The sequence below is a fragment of the Ambystoma mexicanum genome, chromosome 6q (assembly GCF_040938575.1).
Source record: "Ambystoma mexicanum isolate Mex_15411 chromosome 6q, UKY_AmexF1_1, whole genome shotgun sequence".
In the NCBI taxonomy this organism is placed as follows: Eukaryota; Metazoa; Chordata; class Amphibia; order Caudata; family Ambystomatidae; genus Ambystoma; species Ambystoma mexicanum.
The window spans coordinates 1,598,931,899-1,598,956,485 of NC_090937.1; the positions used below are offsets into that span (position 1 = coordinate 1,598,931,899).

Below are 24,587 nucleotides of genomic sequence, written 5' to 3' on the forward strand. Positions count from 1 at the left end.
AGTCACTGGAAGATTTCCAGCAGGTCAGGATGAACACCGTAGGTGCATGCAGCGCTGCCCTGACCGAGACACGTGTCCCTAGGGCAGCAATGTCATCTGCTGCCCCGACCAGCCAGGTGTTGGCAAGTGCAGGGGCAGATGCAGCCAACAACACCCCGGTTGTGAGTCTACCAACCAGGACAGTCGCGGTCAATGACCCTGGCACAGCGGTTGTTGCTGCGCAGGGTCCATTCGAGGGCACCCAGCAGCCACTGACGCAAGTCAGGCCTTCGGTCATCCTTCAACCTGCCACTCCCTTGGTTCAATCCACCAGTCCCACTGGCCATACTGAGCAGGGCGGCATTCGCCAGCCAGGGTCCGCGCCACCATACAAGAGGAGGAAGACTGCATCTGCAGCACAGGCTGGGACCCCAGACACAGCCACGGCCTCCTGCACATCAAGGAAGAAGCCTTTCTGCAACCAGGAACTGGACTCCCTTGTGGACTATGTGCAGGCCCACAGACGTGACATGCTAGTGGGGCCGAATTGTCAAACTACGGCTGCCCATTGGAATACCCACTGGAAGCATGTCGCGGATAGTGTGAGTGCATTCGGCCATGAGGTGCGCACAGCTGCCGAGTGCAAGAAGCGTTGGAATGACCTCAAACGCAGTGCTAAGGCCAAGTGTGCCTCTAATTAAAGCATGACTCTGGTGACTGGCGGTGGGCCACCACCTGAGGAGGATCACCTCACTCCGCACAAGGCACTTGTTGCGGAGTTCATATCACAAGAATTGTTCGAAGGAGTGGGAGAGATGCAGGACTTTGATGCCCAGTCCAGTGAGTGTTGTTGCGTATATGTCCAGCCCATGTGTGTTTTGCCTGTGTGATCTGTTGTGCTTGACTGCCACTACATGCTATGTGTGCATGGTTTTCATGTGCTAGTCATGCAATGCTTCACTGATGCGTGCTTGCTGTGCAGGATGGTGGACATGTAGAGCAGACAGGGACTGTCCTCATCACCACACTTGCACCCTACTCACATGTTAGTCACCCAGATGCCCCTCGGGTCCATGTTCCTGCTCTCTGGCCTTTCTGCATGTACCCAGGGGTGGTTTTCCTCTCAGCACTGGGACTATGTCATTGCATGACTGACGTGCATGTGTCCTCCGCCTGCATGCGGGTACTCCACGTAGGCATGCCCCCTTGCCTCTCCGCCCCCCCTGTACCCCAATTACACATTGCACTGTTGTGCATCATTTTGGCGTACTGCAAGGGGCTATTCAAGCCTCCTGTGTACATTCTAACTTCCACCAGCCAACCTGCCAGACACATGCAGTGGGGTACATCCTCTGCCCTTCATGCAGGGTGTATCACTTGGACTGTGCAGGTGGCAGATGCTCTGCAGGGACATATTCATGCTCCATGGCCATTCCATGCCCCCCTATGTGTCCTTGCCTGGATCATCATTGTAGTACGTGTCTTGTATGAGCAACATTTCATGGGATTTCTACAGCCATCCCATGCCCACTCTGGCCCTGTCCTGCATCACACACATGTTTAGGGTGTCACAGTCTGTGTGGGGCACAGTCCTCCCCCAGTTTCAGGCCCACTGACTCTGTCCAACTGATGTAGTGGCTTTTGCACACTTGGGTGTACTACTGAGGGTTCGTCATGTGTCCTGCTTACTGTCCCATCATCATCTGCTGTGTTGTCAGTTGACTCAGATGATGCCATTGATGCTAGTCAACACTGTTTGCCAATACACAGGTCTCTGTTCAGCCTTTTACTACCAAGCAAGGCATCCCTGCATTTTCACTGAGAGGGGGGGGGCTTTGCTTGTAGCCATGCAACCCATTGCATGCACATTGCACGTGATGCCTGAACTAGCCCTGCCACTGGCTTCACGATTTTTGATACACATCATGAAGTACTTTGTTCACGTAGATATGAGTAACGTACACATGTTCTGCACTGCATCAACCCGCTTCTGAGCCGCGTAACACTGTTCTACATGCCTACTCACTGATGCAATGTCAAATTGACCAGGCATGCATGGCAGGTTCTGGTTTGTGTGTGACATGTCTGCTTCATGTGTTGGCTGTCTGTGTGATGTCTATGTGTATGTGTGTCATGTGCTTCTGACATGTGTACTAATTTGTTTTTCTCTCCACTTTTCAGGTGATGACGCAATGGAGCCAGAGGATGATGTTGTCATGCCAGGCACAGGGTTGTTATCACAACCACAAACCAGCACAGGTGGGGGCCGTGGGATGGTAGACCACGAGAACCCACGTGTGCTTCAGTCCATCTTGTCTTTGGCTGGCTATGAGTCCAGCCCAGAAGACCACTCTGACAGCCATGTTGAGTTGGATGTGCATCAGGTCCATACGTCAGGGGTGAGTGATTCTGATGTGGACACTTCTCTGTTCGTGACACCTGCACTGAGGGGCCGGTCAGTGGTGGGACCTCCGCCTGTGGTGGATTGGGACGCAGGGTCACCCTCCACACCAGTCGCTGATGTGCATCACGTAGACGGGGGCATGTAGTCATGCAGCCACGGGCGGTGCCAACCCAACGAAGACGCACGGTCCTTGGGTCCCGCAGGTGTCAAGCCCAGCAACGCAGTGGCTGCGCGGCACCGAGGTATACTGAGTGGGAAAACGACATGACTGCCAATTCAGAACGTCAGGGGGTAGAACTTGATGACATCGCTGCGAGCATGGAACGTGTGGCCCAATCCGTGCTCCCCCCTGCTATGCAGGTGCTTCTCCTGCGGCAGGCGGCCCAGTCCACGGCCCGCTGGCCCAGGCTGGGCATGGGGGCCTCTGACAGGGCACGCCAGCCTGAAATGTTGTCTCTGCGTCAAGCAACTACTGCTCACCCAGAGGCACACATGGCGGCCCTGAGGGCTGAGTCTCAGTCCCTCAGATCCACTCTGGATGCCCTCTTGACATCCCAGAGGGTGCAGTCAGAGGAGAGGTTTGAGCAGCTTGAGCGTACCATCTCGGCTGAGCTACATGCTTGCAGGGAGGTGCATCGGTTGTCCAGCCAGACCACACAGGAAGAACTCTGTGCTACACGTGTTACCTTGCAAGAGGAAGCATGTGTATCACGGGAGGTTCTGCATGCAGACCTGTGTCGCATTGCCGCACAGAACCAATCTCACCCGTCCGGCAGACTTGCTGCCGATGAGGGGCAAGCTGCGCCTAGGCGTGGTCAGGCTCCTGGGCCACATCGTCCTTTACAGGATGAGGCAGACTCGGACGATGAATTATCTTCCACACAGTTCGTGGAGTGCAGGCGTTGAGCCCATGGAGGTTTTTTTTTGTCTCAACATCATCGCATGTGGGTGCTGAGGTGCACCCTGTACCACCCCCCTCCTGGGTCCCTCCCCCCGGGTCATATGTGGCCATTTTTTATTTTTCCTTTTAGTTTAGTTAGTTAATATTAACTATTTGATAGTAATTTTAATTAGGTTATGTAGGTTGTTCATTGTTAGTTTAATTAGTTAATATTGTTTGTCTATTGTGCATTCATGTGACGGTGTGGTGCTTTGTGGCTTTTGAAAGCATCCACTGTCTGTTCCAGCTGGGCCCTTCAAGCTTGTCTTGTGTATGTGTTTGCAGCTTGGGGTCCTGACTCACATAGGCCACTCCTGCTTCCCTTATCCATGGGCTCGCTAGGATGGTTCAGTGTTACAAAATATTTCACAAGGGCTTTGGACTTCCTTAATTACTGTGGTCTGTCTGCTGCTGTTCTACTTGTGTTAACATCCCTAGTTGGGATTGGTTGCGTTTCATCCACCCCATGTCTATAATGAATTTGGGTGAGTATGTGATTGATTTCCCCATTAATTGATGTGGATTGTGATGTATGTTATTTTCTTGCCTGTATATGTGCTTGATGCACTTCATGCCGTAGACAGTAGCCTGTAACCTTGGCCTGTCAAAGTGACACTGATGGTGGGAGGAGTTTGGATGTAGCTCTGTAACCTGGACCAGTGACAACCAGCATGTAGACACACACACAGGGAACTGTCAAGCCTTATTAATTTATTTCATGCCCTTTCTGCAGGAAGATGAGTCTCCAGACTACCTTTGCCAGCAGTCACAGGGATGACTAATACAGAAAACTGGGCACGTTCGGTGGTGCAGACGCGTGGGTGTGTGCGTAAGCAGATGCACAGGGCTTGTGTTCAGATGTCTGACAGAAGCAGACGTGTTTCCAGGAGCTCCTGGCAAGGTGAGCAACACAAGGGCCCACACCGCAGACTACCTTCCACCAGGCCACTTGCACATGGATGCTAAGTGGCACCAGTGCTGTGGAGCTTTGCCAGGTATTGTTGGAGAAGCACACAGTACAGCTGACATGCGTTGAGGGCCAAATGTCAAGTGCCTTTACTAGTTGTCAGGGGCACACACAGGGGCCATCAAACATATCCTCGAGTACCCACTGCTCCATTGAAGCAGAGTAATTAGGGTAGTAGCGTTCCTGGCCAGAAACTGATACAGCGCACATGGACAACCAGCGAGGCTCAGACTGGTGAGTGCATGTGCAAATTGGCACGTGCACTACCTACTTATATCTGTGGCGGCCAGAACGCAACTTGTACTGAAGTTGCACTTTGCTATACGCATCTAGCAGCTCACCCAGAGACCATTGTATCATGTTTTTCTTGACCCATTGGTCTTCCATTTCCCGTGCGGCCACATGCGCCGGCATTAATGCATTGACAGTGTATGTACCATCAGTGGGCCAAGCTAACTTATGGGTACATAGCAGCAGACAGGGGAGTTTGTTAGTGGAGATATCACTTACTTTGGGGCATGGATGGGGCTGTGTGTGTTGTAAATACACATTCAGATTAGTAACTCACGCTCTCTTTGCAGCATTGAAGTGCTCCTTTTACCCAACCTGAGAGAGCGCTGGCAGGAGTCCAGCACTCACCCAGAGATATGTGTCTCTTTGGCTTTCATTTGACTGATTTGGTGCAATGTGCATGATGAACATGCTTTCTCTGATTGAGTATGTGTTTTTGTGATTAGTTGTATTTTGCCTACTTTACCTTGCAAATCCACATCCACTCTCCTGCCCCTCTCTCTGGTTATCCTGATGAATACCAATGCCTGTCCATGCAACATATCCCTGACCCTCCTTCCCCGCCAGGGTCTCAGAGGCCTGTGTTAGTTTGACCTTGCAGGCACCCAGACCACGGAGGGGGAGGTTGGTTACTGCCACTCCTGCGCCTGGACACCGGGGCTGTGACAGTACCCATAAGTTTTTGCATCATCATTGTATGTTATGTACCGTGAATGGTACCCATCCTGTTGGACCATTGTTCAACTGTGCTTCCTTGGTTGTTCTATCATTGTGCTTGTACAGGTGCTTTGACATTTCCTGCTACCTCAAGTCATCTACTGGAGACTCTTCCAGGGTTTTTTGGTGCCTACAGCCTTTTTCACTGGTTTGTGGGTTTGCCTACTTGGAGTGCTCTGCGATTTGGCATTTTTACCAGTCAAGGTGGCCTCTGAGGGGACTGGACCCTATTTACACGCAAGCTGGAACATGGAGCCCAAGGGGTAGGGTGATCCTGTAGCCAGTTAGACTTGAAGGAAGAAGGCTACATACCCCAGAGACAGTTGTTCAGAAGGTCACAGTGATGTGTAAATGAGGGCCTTTTGTTGTTGGACAGTTGGCTTGGCCTACAGTGTTTTGGGCACTCTGACATTGTAATTGTGGGGTACTATGTACATAATGTGTTGTGCTGCTCAATGCCTGTTCCTGTGTTGTCTTTACTTTTCAGGTGTCAGTGGATTGGTGTGGTTTGACATGCTGGGGTGTTCACATGGCCAATGTTCACATGTGATGTGTACAGGACACTGAGGGTCACTTGATTTCACATGCATATATTGAGTGCATGTCCCTAATGACACACACAGTTGCACAATGATCCACCACACGTACATCCACCCTTCCATGGCCACAGGTGCACACAGATTGCATTTTGAGTCCTGCGGGGTGTCCATGCAGCACATGATCTATTGCCATTTGGGTACCCTGTACATGCGTCATTTGGTTGTAGATTTCATTCGTTTTTTTCATGTGATGCTCAATGTGTATCTGCAATACAATGGCTGCTCACTGTGCTGTGTGCTGAGCAGTGTGTTGCAGGAGACACACACAGCACACGGGTTCGGGAGTTTGGATTTTGCCATGCCCAATGTGCATGTGAACGGGCATTCAGTGTTGTGTTCATGCTACGACTGTTGGAAAGCATTTGTGTCTGACTTTGTATGTGTGGGAGGTTGTTGGTCAGTCATTTCATCTGATTCTATGTCAGGCATCATTGTCTCATGCCAGTTTTCATTTATGACATGTCTGTTTGTATATTATTGGTCATGTGTTTGTCTTTTGCTATTGCATGCCATGTCACGGTGTAGCAGACAAGGGTGATGTGGTTTGGGAGGGTTTGGGTGGCATACCAGGGATTGTGATGGACTGTTTTGCAGGGGTGTGTGATACACACCTTGCATGTGTTCCTTTTGGTCACACAGGATTGGTTATTTTTAAGTAGCTAGGGATACACACAATGTGGCACTTCCGTGGGAACATTCTCAGGGTGGTAAGGTTGTGACAGTTGACTGTCTCTTTGTATTCATCGATTGTCACCTGGTATTTGCCAGGACTGTGAGCACTCCGCAGGGGTGGGAGTGAAAAATGTGGGCACAAGCTGGGTCCGGGCTGCCTCGCCACGTGCCCTGTCCCCTCCCATGGGCAGCGCCTGTGCCTGTGGTTGGGGATGTGGGGGCACCACCATGTCCACTGGTACCTCCCGCCGTGTTGCAACATTGTGCAGGACACATGCTGCCACAATGATCCTGCGCACTATTGGGGGTGCATATAGTAGCTGCCCACCAGAGCGGTCAAGGGAGCGGAAGCGTGACTTGAGCACTCCGAATGTGCGCTCCACTATGCCCCTGGTTGCAATATGGGCATCGTTGTATCTGACCTGGGGTGGTGTGGTGGGTTTCTGGATTGGCGTCATCATGTGGTTGCTCAGAGGGTAGGCACTGTCCCCTGGGGAGGTGAGAATTGTTGAGATTATTAGGGTTTGGGTATTTGTCTGTGTGTGACTTGCATACATGTGCACAGGCATTTGTACTCACCTAGGAGCTATGTGTCGCCATGCTGCCCAGCTTCCAGGCCCCGGCTCAGGGCAGACATTCTGTATATGAAACTGTTATGGGCGGAGCCAGGGTAGTTTGCATAGACAGAGGTGATGATTCCTTTAGCATAGCATACAACCTGCACAATGATGGAATGCCAGTGCTTGCGGTTTCGATAGATGTGCTCAGTGGCCCTAGGTGGAAGTAGGGCCACATGGGTGCAATCTATGATACCGAGCACTTTGGGGAAGTGTGCCACCCTGTAAAAATCCAGGTAAACGGCCTGCCTTTCTGCAGGTGTTCTGGGCATGTATATGTGCATGCAGACTGAGGGGCGTGCAGTGATGATTGCCAACACCTGGTGTAGGCAGCGTGACTGCATGGCCTGTGAGACCCCCACCACTATGGCAGTGGTCCGCTGAAATGACCCAGTGGCCAAAAAATGCAGGACATTGAGCACCTTCTCCAAGGAGCTCAATGCTTGGGAGCACAGGGTGGGGGAAGTAAGGTCATCTTCCCACTCCCTGACGAGGTCTAGGATGATATGAGGTGGAAACCTATACCTGCCATAGACGTGGTCATCAGGCATCCCAAAAAGGCTGGTCCGGGGTAAAAAAAATGCGTGCTCTGGCTATTCTCCTCCTCCTGCAGTGTCCCACGATCAGTGCTGCGACAAATGGGGCATTCATCGTAGCTGTATGTACGTGTTTGTTGTTTGCGCACACTTTTATACTGTGTGTGGGGACGCTTCCGCCTGCCTTCGTGTGGCGGACGCGTTGACGCCTATGTGAGTCTTTTGCCGTGCACAGGTTTTCTATATTCGAATCCATGAATACGGGTTGTTCGCGTGCGTGTGTGCGTTCCGTGCATTTCCCTGCAGTACTTCCCCAGTTACGACTTCTTTTTCACGCGTTGTTCCCCATTACGCGTATTACGCCCCATGTCCCGCCGCCTTTTTGGTGTGTGCGCGGATGTTGTGCACTTTCCCTGTGTGTGTCACGCACATCGTTCGGGATGTTGCAATGATGTGTGCGCCCTTGTGCGCCACGTATGGGTTTGGCGCACAAGGGCGCACACATCATCAGAAAAACACGCGCAGGGACTTCCATGAATAGCACGCATGCGCGTGCGCTTCCTTTTTCACGCTTGCGCCTGCTTGTGCCAGCTTGCGCCACTTTTTTGGCGCACGATTGTTCCATGAATCGGCCCCTAAATGTATGTAACACAACGAACAAACTTAAATCTAGAAACTGAATATAATTAACAAATAAAGTGAGGGAGGACTATTGTTATCTGATATTTGCAATATTAGCCAGGAACCCAACTTATACAAAGTGTCTAGTAGAGCCGGAGGAGCCTCAAATGACAAAACCCTAGTTATACAAATGAAATTATATACATTTTATTACATCATCAAAAATCATCAAGATCACAATTCATCTTCTTTAAAAACTATAAAAACAACACATATCAAAAATCAGTGTAAAAAGAATTAAAGTGCTCGCTTGACTCCAAAACAGCTTTTCCCACACCTGTTTTCTGGCCCAGAACGTAAAGGCTGAATATAATTAAGCCACATAAGACTGCATTAAAGCATGAACTGCATTTGAACACCATTGAATGATTTTTGCACAATGAAGAAAGTCTAAACAGTGAACCACAAGAAGTGAATAAAGTGTGACAAGGCTACCATTTAGAAAGGGGTGTGTGACACATGGTGGCAGAGCCACGGGGCAGCTAAGGAGAAACCAGAGGAGCCCCAAGAGCACACCCTAAGTCCAGAGAGCAATAAAGGGAAGCAAGTGAACGTAAACTGATGCACAGGAACAAGTACTGAGGTGCCTGTGTGAGACATTGAAGTCTTGGGCAAAGGAACCCTGAGGCCTGGCAAGCGTATATGCGTTGTCTTGACATTGGAATCTCAAGACCCCCTCTTTTGTTCGGATTGCTGTGTGTGAAACTTGGGGAAGGGAACCCCAGGAGTGACTATGAACTCTATTGCTTTTTGAACTGTGGAAATGTAAACTTCAAGACTCTTTTTTATGGACATTTCTTGTGCTTTGGGAAGGGGAGCTGAGAGGAAACTGTGAGCTGTAGAACACTGTTTATTTTGGCTTTGACATCCATACACATTTGTTTGTTCTAGTTGTTAGGGCAAGAATAGTGTTTTGGACACAGATGGACTATTAAGTTGAACTCTTTGACTCAGACTTTCCATGGTTTCATTCAGGGAGGGAACCCCCACCTTAGCATAGGGCAAGTTAGGCCTTTAACCATCCTGGTATTTAAGTTAATAAATATCTTTTGTTTGAACTTTAATTCTGTTGTCTGTGTCTTAAATGGCTAGAATAGTAGGCACATACTGTTTGATAGCTTTACATTTACGAATAATATTTTGTAACAGTATTGTCTCGCCATTTTACAACCTCGTATAGATTATCTTATGAATCCATGCAACGTGTCATTGACCAAATGTAACGAACACGTGGGCGTTACATGGGTGATGTCACTCAGCAAATATAAACAATTTTAAAATGGCCGCAGCGAATGCACACGAGGACCACAGCTTAATTTCTATACTGCCGACATTACAGGAATGGTAAAATATGATTTATTTAACCCCAATGGGGGTTACCTACATTGACACATTTTATTCTTATTTACAGTGGATTTATATAAAGAGGAGATTAACTCCTACTTGTAAATTTCTACAAATCTAATGTGGATAGATTGAATCTACAGCGATCTGCTTAAAACTTTACCAACCCAATGAGGACAGAACGAATTGAAGGCAAGACACCTTTGCCCAAAACAGGCGAGAGACTGTCTATGTATGGCACTCAATTTGATTTATACAACCCCAACTAGGGGATACCTACATTGACACAATGTATTCATACTTACAGTGGATCTATACAAAGAGGAGGTAACTCGTACTTGTGACAATTCTACAAATCCAATGAAGATAGATTGTATCTAAGACTATCTGTTAACAAATGTATCGACCCAATGTGGACAGAATGAATTGAAGGCAAGGCACCTCTGCCCCAAACAGGTGAGAGGCTGTCTATATACTAGTGTACTAGTTTAAAGGACATGCCATCCTTTTACAGTTTTTTAAGGAGCTATATGTGTTATTCTTTCACTTATCTGCAGCACCAAAGGCATTATTTCAACGCTGCATCAAACTACTTTTGAGGATACAAGAGAAATGTTGGCATTCGGTGAGTGCATCCTCGGTGCAGCAACCCAACAGGGTGATATACATATATTTATTCACCATTCAAACTAACAAAACATTTTTAGATTCCTTATTAGAAACTAGCTAATGACAACAAAACACTAATTAGTAGCATGGAGTGGTGGTTTTCATCTGTTAACAGGGGTGATGGGTATACATTCTATGACTAACTGAGCAGATCTAGTGATACAACCAGTACAGATATAGGATATATCCTAAACAACTATATTTGCTGAATTGGCACCATATTGATCATACTTAATGTACCCTCTTCTTGAATGCTTCCCATTCTGTGTTACTTACTAGTGCATTCTTTCTTTTAATTTTTGCAGATCATTTTGCACTGAACATGAACCCACACAACCACTATTGATAACAGTCAAATATGATATAGTTTCAGTTCATTGCAAAAGCCCAGCCTTGAAAAAAGACTGTCAATTAGGGTCGAAAAAACGTGTTGGCCTTAGGGCAAAACCTTAGGTGTAGGGGCAACACCTCATGGTGTAAAGTTATTACTAATGTGTTCTAATGGTACTTACTGACTAGGGTCAGACTTACAATTATACATTTGTGTTAATTTCTATGTGAGTGGAACATGGGAAGATGTGTATTTGAACTTTGTAATGCAAGAAGGACAGAAGTTGTACTAAACTATGTGAATTCAACTTAAAGTTCAAGTGTGTGATAATAATTTTAAGCAGTGGTACTTACTTTATCAACAAATCTGTGTTGGAGTTACATATATTTCACACCAAAACCTAATATTTAATAAGTGGTTTACATTCAATACACACCTAATGATTAAACAAGAGTTCAAATGAATGATTACATCTCTGATCTGGTCTTATTAGGTTCCTCTTCTTAAACAACAAAAGCTAATTATCACTCTTAATAGTGTTTAATCTAGAGGCAGTTGCGCATGGTGCATGGTGTAATTGTCTTATTTACAACTATTTTAAAAGCTTTATGTCCGAATAAAGTAAAATAGCGATATTGAAATTTTGGATTGAAACTGGACGTAACAACTGGAAAATCTGCATCGCTTTTGAAGACATGATCTATATGTACAATATTAATGTGAACTGGAAAAAAGAAAAAAGAAAAATTAGTTATATAATCAGACATACTTTCTTGGAGCTTTGTTGATTTTTACGCCAAAGCAAAACCTTGATTCGGAAATGCTATGCATTTTATATAATGTTGACCATACACCGTTGGAATGTATTTCACAATTTATATTTTAATTCAAAACATACAGATATAGTAGCGTATTGACTCCTTCGATACATTTGCCACACAATAATATTGAAAAAGTGAGAAACAACTGTACAAAGAAAGTGGGTATGTGTTGAATTGGTGAGTGTCTTCCGCATTTTGTGTGCTGAAACGTGATTTTGTAAACGGTTAGACAGTACGTTTAGCTCTGTCGTGCACTCACGTCATGGCAAGAGGAGCTGTGTAGCAGATACGGAATGTGATGTCACATAGAGGGGCATGTGCTCTGATTTATTGCCTCCATGCACTGAAACTTAGGTCGATCACGCAGCACATTACATCATCACAAGTTGGCAGGTAGGGAGCGGTGCGGTTTGCAGATAATAATTTATCGAAATGTAAGTTAAACACTGCAAAAAAATGTAATACATGAACATATGGTACAATGCAGATGTCATAACAATTGCTTTAAAGTCACATGTAAGTGAACCCTTCCCTTGAAGCATATGACAAAATACATGTGATCTAAAAAAAAATGATTCTTTAGAATGATCATGCTATTTATGTCATAAAATGGATGCCTCTAAGAGCCAGCGCTTCATTGACCTGGGGTTACAGAGATACTGACAGGGATAGTAAAGGGGGTTGTCAGGGGTTGCATTTGCAACGTCTAGCTACCCCCAAGTTACGTTCTTGGCCCCATAGCATAGCAAAATACTGCATGAAATATCGTGCATAACCGCATTTAATTGCATCCAACCATCATAGTGGAAAGAACATTGCAATGTATAGTGATAGAAATCTAGCACTGAACAATACAGAGCATCATAATAAGTCCTATAAACTAAGCAAATCATTAACTAAAGTAAAAGCTGAACATAGTATAACAGCCCCAACTTGAATACATCCCATCGCCTAACTGTGAGGAAATGAATACAAAAATGATATTCCAAGGCCACGCTACATAGAGTTGTATGTATTATAGAAGAGTTGCATCTGTCTGTTACATGACTGTCATTTGTCATGTAAGTGCTGCATGCATAGACCTATGTGGTTATATCTACAGCTATCTGTGAAGGTCTCTTTGAAGATCCCTCTAACTGCGTATGTTTCTTTGCTTTGTATCTACTTCTGTTGGTCTGCCTACCTCAGTGTCGGAATGTCATTCAGTTTGTATGTCTGTCAGCCTCTTTCTCTGGTTTTAACTTTGAAGACTTGTAGTCTCTATTTTCCCATTATAATCTCAACACTACAAGACCCCAAATGCAAAGTTAAAACTAAGACTCAACCAACAATTTCGGAGTGCAATGGATAATGATGGCATGTATGCATTGCCCCTTTGCTCCTTGGTGAGTCACCATGCTGGTCCTGGCGGTTCACAGTTTCTTTTGCCCACCTGTGAGTTGCTCGTCTGGTCCATCACTCTCCTGATGCTTGGCCTCCTGTGGTTGCTCATGGTGGGTGTTTGGCTTTGGCAGTTGCAAATCTATGTTGGTTCATGCCAAGCTCAAATGGGCCATACTTCCATGACTCTAATTTCTGCAATTACAGCAAGGTCACAGGATTACACAAACTATGATTGTAATCCTGTCTGCAACACAGGAATTTGAACAGACACCTTCTTAGCTCTACAAATACGTTTTGCTTTTCAGCGACTACACTAACACTTTCCTGTAGATTTGATTTAAAAATACACTGCTCTCATAGTAATGCCACCTGACAGTATGTAAATCTTTACAGACTACCTGGTAAAGAAAAATAATATTGTTGTAGCTTTATTAAATGCAAAACTAGAAGTTCTAGAAAGCAAACTCATGAAAGCTTGAACAATACAATCTTATTGTTCAATATTGTACATTCATCACTTTAAGACACAGTAAAAAAGTGGTGTAGTAAGAACATTTTGGTAAAGATTGTGTCTGTCAGAAACCTCCAGAACACAATTGTGCATATTGTTAAGAACAGGAGGCTTAACATATAAAGCAACCCCTTTTTTGTATGCAAAGCTTGTAGACATCGTGACTAAGCATCTGTATTGAGTGATTTGAAATATCTTGTAAATGGAGATGTATTTGCTATGTAGTGAGCAGTGTGGGGTCTTCTATATGGCCATGACCCAGCACAAGCCAATTAAATAAACATTTACATAAGAAGTGTGTGCGGAGAACATAATAAAGTAATTGCAGATCATTAACGTGCTGAAGCATGGTTGAAGACAAATTAAAAATGGTTGAAGGAGGTAGGTGAGATTTAATTCATGGCACCCAACAGGCCTGGTTGCCATGATTCAGGAGGAAGGGTGTCACTGTAGAGAGTGGTGGGTGGTCTTCATTTGTTCTTGGAAGTAGGTCAACAGAGCATGACAAACACTCAGCTTGGGGTGGACCTCCTGTTCTCCTGCAGATTGCACAATGTGAGTGAGCAGTGCCTCCAGAACTACCAGATAAATGTTACAGTATTACTATCCCATGGCACCTCTAGACATCACAGGAGTGTAAGGCGATAAAACTGGTCAGTAGAGAGTTGGCCGGGAACCATGCTGGCAGCTGCTCGTCTCTATGCTTCACTCCAGTATGCTATGGTGGTGACAAGCCACGAAAGCCAGTCAGTTGAGGGATGGGGATATATGAGGTCAGCGCGGCTTGTTACGCGATCCGGAACCGTGGTATGTATCTCAGCCTGCCACTTTGGACATGGCATAAGGTGACAGAGGAGCCTAAAATATCAGGATTGAGTCGCATTCTAGAGGTGAGGTTCGGTAAAGTCAGTGCTAATCAAATTAAGAAATCAAACCTTGATAACCAGCTCAAAGTTAGTAACATTAATAGATTAAAGATGCACTTTAAAAACTAGACCATAACTCATAGAGGATCAGTGGCCTCAGTGCGGTGGCAAATTATGAGAAATGCATTAAGAGGCAAAGATATGCGAAAATGTTGGTGCTTCTTTGATAAACATAGTAATATTAACACATTGAAAAATGATATAAATCCCATCTCTAACAATAGCTGGAAAGAGTGTATTTTGAAGATGTATCATACTGCTAATGCACCCCATGAAATACTTAACTATGAGGAGATGCAGGAAAAAGGCGTGCTAACTTTTACTGAGAAGGAGATTAAACTTATTATCATTGGTCTGAAGTCATCTAGAGCACCGGGGCCAGATGGGCTCCCAAAAGTGGGCTCATATCTTATATGTTACATTCAAAGATGTAGTAAGGGTGAGTCAGATGCCACTGAGTTGGTAATATTGAACACTAATGCCAATCTATAAAAAAGGTTTTTGTGACTTTACCGACAAATTACAGGCTACTCGCCATGATAGACTCCAGTTCTAAGATTTTTGCACAGTTACTCTTAGGTCAGATTAATACCTGGATAACCAAAGAGAGTATATTAAACCGCCAGCAAGCAGGTTTTAGAAAAGGTTACAGCACTTTGTCAAATTTGTGGACGTTAAACTATTTTATTAGACAGATGCAAGTATGTCACACAAAAACACTGTATGTATGTTTCATCAATTTCTCTAAAGCTTTCGATACAGTGAATCGAAATTTACTTTGGGAGATCATGAGAGAAAATGGAATACAGGCACAAATGTTGTATTTTATAAAAGACTTATACACAGACACTAGGGTCCGTGTTAGAATCAAGAGGGATCTTTGGGAGATGAGATAAGGACCAATTATGGTTTAATACAGGGCTGTGCTTTAGCGCCGATGTTTTTTAATATCTACACCTTTGATCTAAGAAAAATGATTTTAAGTGCAAACATTTTCCACCTAAGATTGGGCTGCACCCCATCTCTTGGTTGTCATATGCAAATGACATTTTAATTATGGACCAAACAGCGATCGGAGTGCAGCACAGCCTTGCCGTTCTGAACCACTTTGCAATGTGTCATGGTCTGTTAATTACTCTAGACACAACTAAGGTTATGATTTTCCAGAAAAATAGAAGTGGGATTAAAAGATATGGTTGGACGATTGGCAATATTCACCTGGAAGAGGTTGATACATATATGTACTTACATTTCCAATGTCATGTAACGGACGTGAGGTACGCCTATCCAGTGTCATAACAAATAAGGCCCTGGCTAGATTTTTTGCTATCAAGACTTTTATTCAAAAAGGCTCGGGCCATTCTGTAGAGGGTCTAAGATAACTTGATAAAACCTGTATTGTGCCAAGTATCCTATATGGACTTGAAGTATTTACTACAATGGAAGTGAGCTGGCTGAATGCATTGGAAGGTAAATTATGGAGAAAGGCCCTGGGGCTAGCAAATTCGGTGCTGGTCGAGGCAATCTGTAATGAGTTGGGGTTGACCAGAGTGAGTACCCAGAAAAAGATTTACTCCTCTATTTTAAATTTTAAGATGTTGGATGTCTTAGGGATTACTCTGTCTATGCTTACTTTCAAGGTTTTTATTGTACTGATCTCACCCTGCCCAGCCCTAAAAAAGTGGTCAAGGATATAAGGACCTTTCTAACTGAAGTCGACTACGCCCCCAGTGCTGAGGAAAATTGCACAGTTAAGTGTAAAATGGTAAAAGAAAAAGCAACGGCCTGGGATCACTGTGATAGGAATGCTAAATTAGCAGGAACACCTTCTTATGCCAGTTACGCATCACAAGCTTTTGCGATAGATAGTCCCTGCACATATTTTTTAATTATCCAAAATCTGAAAAATAGGCAGTTTATTATGTGTTTGAGATTAGGACAATTGCCCACGCTATCTAGAACAGGAGGGTATTTCTACACAAGAGCGAATGTGCAGATTGTGTAAATCTGAGCTAGAAACTGCTCGCCACTTTTTGACAAGATGCTCAGCCCTTTCTGTATTTTATGAAAAGGATACAATGCGTAATTCTTTCATCAAGACCAGTTCTGGTCTTACATTTATGCAGCCGAAAAGTTGTTCATGAATTACACTGTTTTTTATATATGGCAAGAGGTTTTAAAGATATTAACTTGAAATAAGGAAAATTATTGTATTGATTGCTTCACGTTTCATATCAAATAATGTATATATTGTTGGGTTAAAAAGAAAAAATACTTTAACATTTTTGTAATAGAAAAGTATATGTTCTTGATTGTATGATATTCTTTAATACTGATGTGAAATAGCTTTTGCTTTTAATTACGTTTTCTTTGTTATAAGATTTATTTTAACCAATAAAACATGAGGACCTTTCGATGGAATGAGACTATTCTTTGGGCCTATTGCGATCACACTCACAGCAGTGACTTGGTATACCTGTGGAAGGGCCAGTGCAGCAAAGATACTGACCATATGGACTGGATCGATTGTAACCTGCAGGGGTTTCCATTAAAAGGTTTGGGCCCCTTCATTTGTTGATGGAGCTGGTGAGGCCGACGGCTCCTACCCATGGCTTGGGGTTTGTTGAGCTCTCATATCTGATATTCAGATGCTATTTGTAGTGGCTGTTTAACAGACTTATGACAGTGAAACCCTGCCTGGTACCTTTGTTCTTATGAGCTATCATGCTGTCTGACACAGATGGTGGCTTCTGCAGTAGAATCCACTATATAATGCAGCCAACTCAGTCTGGCAGTTTATATTCTTTGAGTAGGAAATCCAACAGCTTGGGGGTGGGCAAGGAGTGTTGTAAACAGCAAATCAAAATCTTCTGTCAAAGAAAATATTTCCTGAAAATCACGAATCCATGTAAAATATCTCCCACGTTGATACGAAACATTGGGTCAATAAACCATCAGAAATTATCATAGGCCTAATATGTCAATTTCCAGCCCTAGTTTACAAAATACAGAAGATGGCTACCTTGCAATCCCCATCAGGGTGTACTCGCAGATGTGATGTCTTCAAGTTCTTGAAATTTGGTGGGTGTTCTTGAGGCCTACCTTCTGGCTCTTGATCCCTTCTTCATATTTTGCTGCCTTACCTCTCCAGGCTTTTTCCACTGGCCTTGCCTTATGCTTTTTGTTTCTATGTCCAATATTCATCCGAAGTGGATTGACATATTGACTGATCATCCATAAGTGATCATTTTTTTCTCCTCATCAAAATGTATTATTTCTCATGAAAGCGTGGTGAATGATTGCCAACTGGTGGTCATCGGGTTATACTATTCTTCTGCAGATTTAAATATTAAAAGCTTTCCATGTCCTTCCTTCCTTCCTTCCTTTTAATTCCTTTTCCTATTTTCTTTTCCTTTCTTATCTTTGTGTCTATCCTCTCTTTCATTTTCCTTCTTTCCGTTTCTTTCCTTCCCTCCTTCTTCCATTGATTCTTCCATTCATACTTTACGGCTTTCCATTGCTCCCATTCAAAGGGGTCCTACCCACACCCTTTTTACAGCTCTCACTCACCAAGGTACTTGCATTTTCATCCCCCTTTCCATACTCCTTTTTATTCTCCTCTCCCAACTCTAGAATTCCTACATCCCATCCCACCTAATGCCCTTTCTGTGTCCCCTGCTACTCCCCTATCTTGACCCCTGTCTCTCAACCCAAACACCTGGCTCCCAGAATTGCACCACCCTCATCCACCCCGCTCCCTATCTCCTCATCACCACCAGATCAAACTTCCTCCTTTAGACCCACTATAAACTGATCTATCAGACTAACTAGCTGACCAAGTTAATTAGTCCACCGGTCTAGTGTGTCAAACAGTTTATTATGAGCACATTGACGCAACTATGCAACTATTGGTTGGTAGACCCAATACCTTAGCTTTTCTACATGCTTTATCATATTGTCTTTTCCATCTAACATCTGATTCTCACATTATAGATACCTCACAGCTTTCCTCCTACCCATGCCTTTAGGTTTGAGAAAATACATTGTTACCATTAAGCCTATTGGATAGGAGGGAATTTCTGCTCCCCCGCCACCCCGGTTCCTTTTTAAACAGTCAATGTGATGACCCTAAAGTCAGCATCATCTTTCCTTGGACCATGCTACCGTTCATCATTTATACAGTCTTTTGGATTTCTGGTTTTCTTAAAACATTCTTACTAACCTCTTGGCCCCTTTTCTCTGTCTTTCTCCAGCAGTATTCTCTTGTCCTTTCTCTAGGCTTAACCTCTGACTTTCTTGTGTCTGGTTCTTCTATATATACTTCTTTTCAGGTCTCCACATTTGCTTTATCTTACTTCAGATCTATCCATGGCCTTGTGACTAGTCTTCAGAACTTATCCACAGTCTCTCTGTTCTCTAAAGACCTCTTCACAGTCCTTCTCCAGGACTTTTCCTATGCAACTTCTTGGCCTTTCTGGTATTGGTTTCTATACATATATGTGTCTCTTCTTTTAGGGTTCTCTACAGCTGTTGTTCTTCTCTGACCAGGGTACCCACTCCTTCCCCTACCTTGGGAATGATTTGGTGACTTCCCTTCACTCACTATTCAATGCTTGTCTTCTCTGGGTGAAAATAATATTTCTCCCCCTTCTATGTGGGTTCTTGTCAGAGAGCCTATAATGTTACACTCCTGCCATGAGGCTTTTCGGTTTAGGCTTCTTTCCTTCAGGATTCTCTGGTAGGGAATCCCTCCACAGGCATGCCTTCTGCTTCCAAATGTCTATGGCTAAACCCTGCTTTAGGATTCAGCCCATCACAGGAGTGGTGAGTAGCATTTCCATTTCCTCCTGGCAATCATGCTCTCATTTCCCTCTGTGACCCTTTATATACAATGGGGCCAGTTTGATTTCATGTATTCTACCCAGCGATTGGTCTATCTTCTGGGTGACCAGTTTCTGGATTTATGATTTGACCTCTTTCCTGGATCTTTATGGAACTATTAGTAATTTGTTCAGGTATGGAGTAAATGTTGATATTCTAACCTGTTTGTAGTGTGACTTCAAATACACGCTCTGCCATCAAGGCCATCTTGGAATTTCTTGTGGACAATCCTTGGGCTACAGTGTTCCACTTCTGCTGGTGTGTCCTGATTGAGTAGAATCAGTATTGTTCACTGACCGCACTGTTCGTTGCTAACCTGGGATTTACTTTCCTTTCTGGTAAGAGGGTACAAAAAAGGGGATAATTGCTCATGTTTCAGTATATTTTTTGCTTCAAGGTCTGACTTCGGTTGAACAGGGACTTCTGGGATTGATGTCTTGTTCTGATATTCATGTGTTCTGTCATTGCTGCCAAGGAGAACATAATATCACTACTCTGGGAGTGTGGCAAGACCAGAAAATCCTGCAACGCCCATACTCAGGCAGGCACACTGGCTAGCGGCTTGACCACCCCAGCCACCTCAATTAAATTCTCCAACTCACCTCTCTATGTATATAATAGAAAGGGTTTCAATGAAATCTGGACTTGAAGGTTTGTATGCCGCATATAGCAATACATGACAGGAGTACGATTGTATTAACCTCACTCGGCCAGCCTACGTTGACCAATTGATATTGTTCCCTATTTCAATAGACTATGGGAACAGTTAATCACACACAGATCCCAAAAATGCAAGCTCAACCCCTATCGCTTTCATTTTTTACACCCCCAATATAAACACATGCTCTGTGTTATTATGGTTTTGTAAACTAAGAGACAGATTATTGATCCTTTGCACAAACGTAAAAATTGAGCCATTTCATCTTTCCAGCAGTTTTTCTGTTTTTGTAATATGAAATGATATGATATGGCATTTATAACATGCCTATACACAAGTGTTTCAAGGCGTAACGAGGCAAGGGAGGGGAACAAGGGGACATACAAAGATCCTACTAGGCCAGGTGTCATTCAGATCGCGCAAGTGCATTGGAAGGGAGGAAAGGAAAGTGCAGTACATGGGAATAGATAATAACAATAATAAAATAGCGGCTAGCATGTGGCAAGTGCAAGAGTAAGTGCGGACATCAGCTATCGAGGTCTGGTGTGGGGACTGAAGGGATACAGAACAGTCCCCGAGTGCGGGTGTTGCCAGTGCAGGTGAGTGACGCTGGCAGGAGAGGGACCTGGGCCTGGGATCAGAAGGGTGTCCTGTTAGCCAGTGCAGCACCGGTTTCAGCCAGGGGTTAGAAGAGGAGAGGAGGAGAGAAAGCAGAAGCAAAGAGAAAGGTTTTAAGGTGTTTCCTGAACCGGAGATGGTTCTCCTCAAGTTTAAGGGAGGCAGGGAGGCTGTTCCAGAGGGAGGCACCAGCCGAGGAGAGAGATCTACCACCAGCTCGTTGCTTTGAGAAGCGACTGACCCTTAGGGAGTTGGAGGCAGATGAGCAAAGAGCTTGAGAACGAAGATATTTAGGAAGAGCGAGTTGGAGGTATTGAGGCCCCAGACCCCAGAAGGCCCTGTGGAAGATGCAGGGGGTTTTGAACTTAATCACTGGGAGCCAATGAAGAGATTTCAGTCCTGGAGAGATACGATCACTGGGCTTGAGGCCAAGGACAAGTCTCGCAGTCCTGTTCTGGATGAGTTGCAGAGGGCGGAGAGTAGAAGCAGGTAGATTTAGAAAGAGGCTGTTGCAATAGTCCAGCCTACAGAGAACCAGGACTCTGCAGACAGTGAGCTTCTGGGGGAAGGAGAGGAAATGCAGAATACCTCTGAGGAGGTGCAGCTGGTAGTGTGACTACTTGGAGACATCAGAGATGTGAGGAGAGAAGGAGAGTGTGGAGTCGAAGATGACCCCAAGGTTTTTCGCTTTGCAGGTGGGAACGGGAAGAGGACCAAGAGAGGCCGGCCAGAGAGCAACAGGAAAGGAGGGAGCGGGTGTGCTGATGAGGAGAATCTCAGTTTTACTGGCATTAAGGCAGAGGTCATTGGCGGCACACCACTCCTGGATAGCAGACAGACTGTCAGAGATGAGGGAAGGAGAGGAGGAGGTAGATGGTAGCCTGAAAATGAGCTGGGTGTCATGCGCATAGCACTGAAAATTGTGGCAGAGACCAGCGATGCTGTGGGCAAGGAGTGCCAGGTATTGGTTGAACAGCCAGGGAGAGAGGTTAGACCCCTGGGGCACACCACAGGTAGAGAAAAACGTAATGGAGAGGAAGGACCCAAGATGGACCTGGGAGGGTCGGTCAGAGAGGAAATAAGTCAGCCACGCCAGAGTCTCACCAGTGAGACCCAGGTTATCAAGGAATGACCAGTGCCTGTTTCCCCTTGATAAACCTCACATGTGCATGCTTGTGAACTCTGACTTTCTACTACTAGAAACAATTGTGCTCTCTACTGCATAATTTCCCTAAGGTGATTAGGCAAGGTGTTTGACATGAAGGGTACTGTAACATAGATGGGGTCTCCCATTCACATTTTCCAGAAGGGATGTATTTCAAACTACAGTGCTTCCACCAATTATAATCGCCAGCTCTGTGTATAACAGTATTTGCTTCTTGTAAAGTTGTCTGTTGCTACCCATGTCAATATGCGTTGTATAAAACCCAAAACATACCTGTATGCATAGGAATGGCTGGTGTCTTTATAGTTGTGGTCAATATTGATACCAGGTTCTGTCCTATTGGGAATTGGAGCTCCATTCTCACCAAAGCTATTTATGTTTTTGATGCAGATGAGGTCTCTCGCATGTATGTGTTCCTTGGTGGTAAGATGACTCTTCTCACTGAATCTCTTCCCACACTCAGTGATAAGGTTTCTCACTTGTGTTCTTTTGTGGAAAGTTAATTTACCCTTCATATTGAACCTTTTCCCACATTCAGTGCACTGGTGAGGTTTCACACCTGTATGTGTTCTCCTGTGGTAAATAAGACTACCCTTCTGACTGAAGCGTTCCAGGCATTCAGGGCACTGAAAAGGTTTCTGATCTGTATGTGTTCCCTGGTGGTAAATAAGACTTATTTTATGGCTGTATCTTTTCCCGCATTTGGAGCATCAATGAGGTGTCATACCTGTATGTGTTCTCTGGTGGCAAATAAGATGACCCTTTTTAGTGAAGCTTTTCCCACATTCAGTGCACTGATGAGGTTTCTCACCTGTATGGTTTATTTGGTGGACAATATGATGACCATTCTCAGTGATACATTTCCCACATTCAGGGCACTGATCAGGTTTCACACCTGTATGTGTTCTATGGTGGTATGTATGTGTTATATGGTGGTATGTAAGATGACCCTTCTTGTTGAAGCTTTTCCCACATTCGGGGCATTGATGAGGTTTCCCACCTGTATGTACTTTATAGTGATCTGTTAGAAGACATAGGGCCTCATTACGAGTCTGGCGGTAACCGAGCCGGAAAAACCAGCAGTTTACCGCCGGACTCGTATTATCATTCTGCCTCCGTGATTCCCGGAATTACCGGGGCATTACGACCCTGGTGACCTGGGAATTTCGGAGGCGGAATGGTGTAAGTCCCCATTCCCATGGAGTCCCATAGGACTCCATGGGGATGGGGACAATGGAAACACTGGTTTCAGTCTATGACGGATCCGGTGTTTCCATTTCCGCCTGCAGGCGGGTGGTGTTAAACCCGCCAGGTCAGACCTGGCGGGAGGGACACCTTCCGCCTGCAGGACTCTTAATCAGCCGTTCCGGAAAGAACGGTGGTGGCGGTTTTACCACCACCGTTCTTTCCAGACAGGCAGGGTCGTAATGAGGCCCATTGTCGGGTGAAGCCTTTCCCACATTCAGCACACTGATCAGGCTTCTCACCTGTATATGTTCTATGGTGGTGCGTAAAATCACCCTGTCGATTAAATCTTTTTCCACATACAGTGCACTGATAAGGTTTCCCACCTGTATGTGTTCTCTGGTGGTAAATTAGGCTAGCCTTCTCACTGAAGCTTTTCTCACATTCAGTGCACTGGTGAGATTTCTCAACTGTATGTTTTCTCTGGTGGGAAATAAGATGACCCTTTTTAGTGAAGCTTTCCCGGCACTGAATGCCATGACGAGGCGTATCACCTGTATGTGTTCTCTGATGGTGAATAAGATTATACTTCTTACTGGAGGTTTTCTCACATTTGGTACATTGATGAGGGTTCCTACCTGTATAGGTTGCCCTTTGGTAAATAAGACTACCCTTCTGACGGAAGCTTTTACCACATACAGTGCACTGATGAGGTTTCTCACCTTTATGTGTTATTTGGTGATAAATAAGACTGCCCTTATGACTGAAGCTTTTCTTGCATTCCATGCACTGATGAGGTTTCCCACCTGTATGTTTTCTCTGGTACGATATATGTCATTTATAACGCGCCTGAACACAAGTGTTTCTAGGTGCAACAAGACAAGGGCGAGAGACAGAGGGAGGACAGGACAAACAATCTTACTAGGCATTGTGTCATTCAGATCACTGATAATGTTTGTCATCATTATGTATTATGCAATGAAAACTGTGGAAAAAATGTTTTTCCTTTTACTGAAGATTTTAAAACATACATTGCATGGATACTCTTTCTTGTTCATTTATGTTCATGGATGTTTTACAAATCTATTTAAAAAAACCTGGCTCCACATTTGACATTTGTATAAAAAGTCACGTATTCCATCATAAATAGTGGGTTTACCAGTAGGATTTTCCTATATTACATAAAACCTTTGTGTTTTTGATTAGTATAACAATCTATTGTATCCCTACATTTATAGGGTATCAGCTGTTACCATGGACTTGACGTATGGCTGAAGTCCAGGTTTATTCAGCAGGCTTCTTCAATCGCAGTTCCTCATTACTTTATAATGACAATTGACTTCAGGAGTTGTAGCCTTCTAAGATCTGTACAAATCCTATATTCTATCAATGAAACTTTGCACTGTAAGAGTCTATCATAGCAGGTTTGTGCTTCACATATGTAAATTAAAAGAAATGTCATACAATAGAAGAGAACTTTGTTTTGCTTTGCTACCTGGGCTTCAAACACCTATTGAATTAAAAGAAGATTCACATCAGTTTCTGCAAGTAAGCTACTAGGGAAATAATGTTAAACAAATAGAACATTCCCCAGTAATATTTGCAATTGCACTGCTTTTCTGTATGAACTGATACTGCTTTCAAGTATCATCTTGTGGATAAGCACCTTAATGGGTGGTAGAGCTATACCCC

General features: G+C 44.5%; 1 protein-coding gene across 1 annotated transcript in view; it reads right to left on the minus strand.

Annotated features, from left to right (window-relative positions):
• Positions 1-23,681, minus strand: part of LOC138515380 (zinc finger protein 182-like) — a 36,519-nt gene extending 12,838 nt beyond the window's left edge. Inside the window, exons 1-3 of the mRNA XM_069630242.1 lie at positions 23,105-23,681; positions 22,438-22,731; positions 21,984-22,353 (exon numbers count right to left, since the gene is read on the minus strand). Coding sequence (XP_069486343.1) covers positions 21,984-22,353; positions 22,438-22,731; positions 23,105-23,681 — 1,241 coding nt within the window. The remainder of the gene's footprint in view (positions 1-21,983; positions 22,354-22,437; positions 22,732-23,104) is intronic.
• Positions 23,682-24,587: the final 906 nt, after the last annotated feature.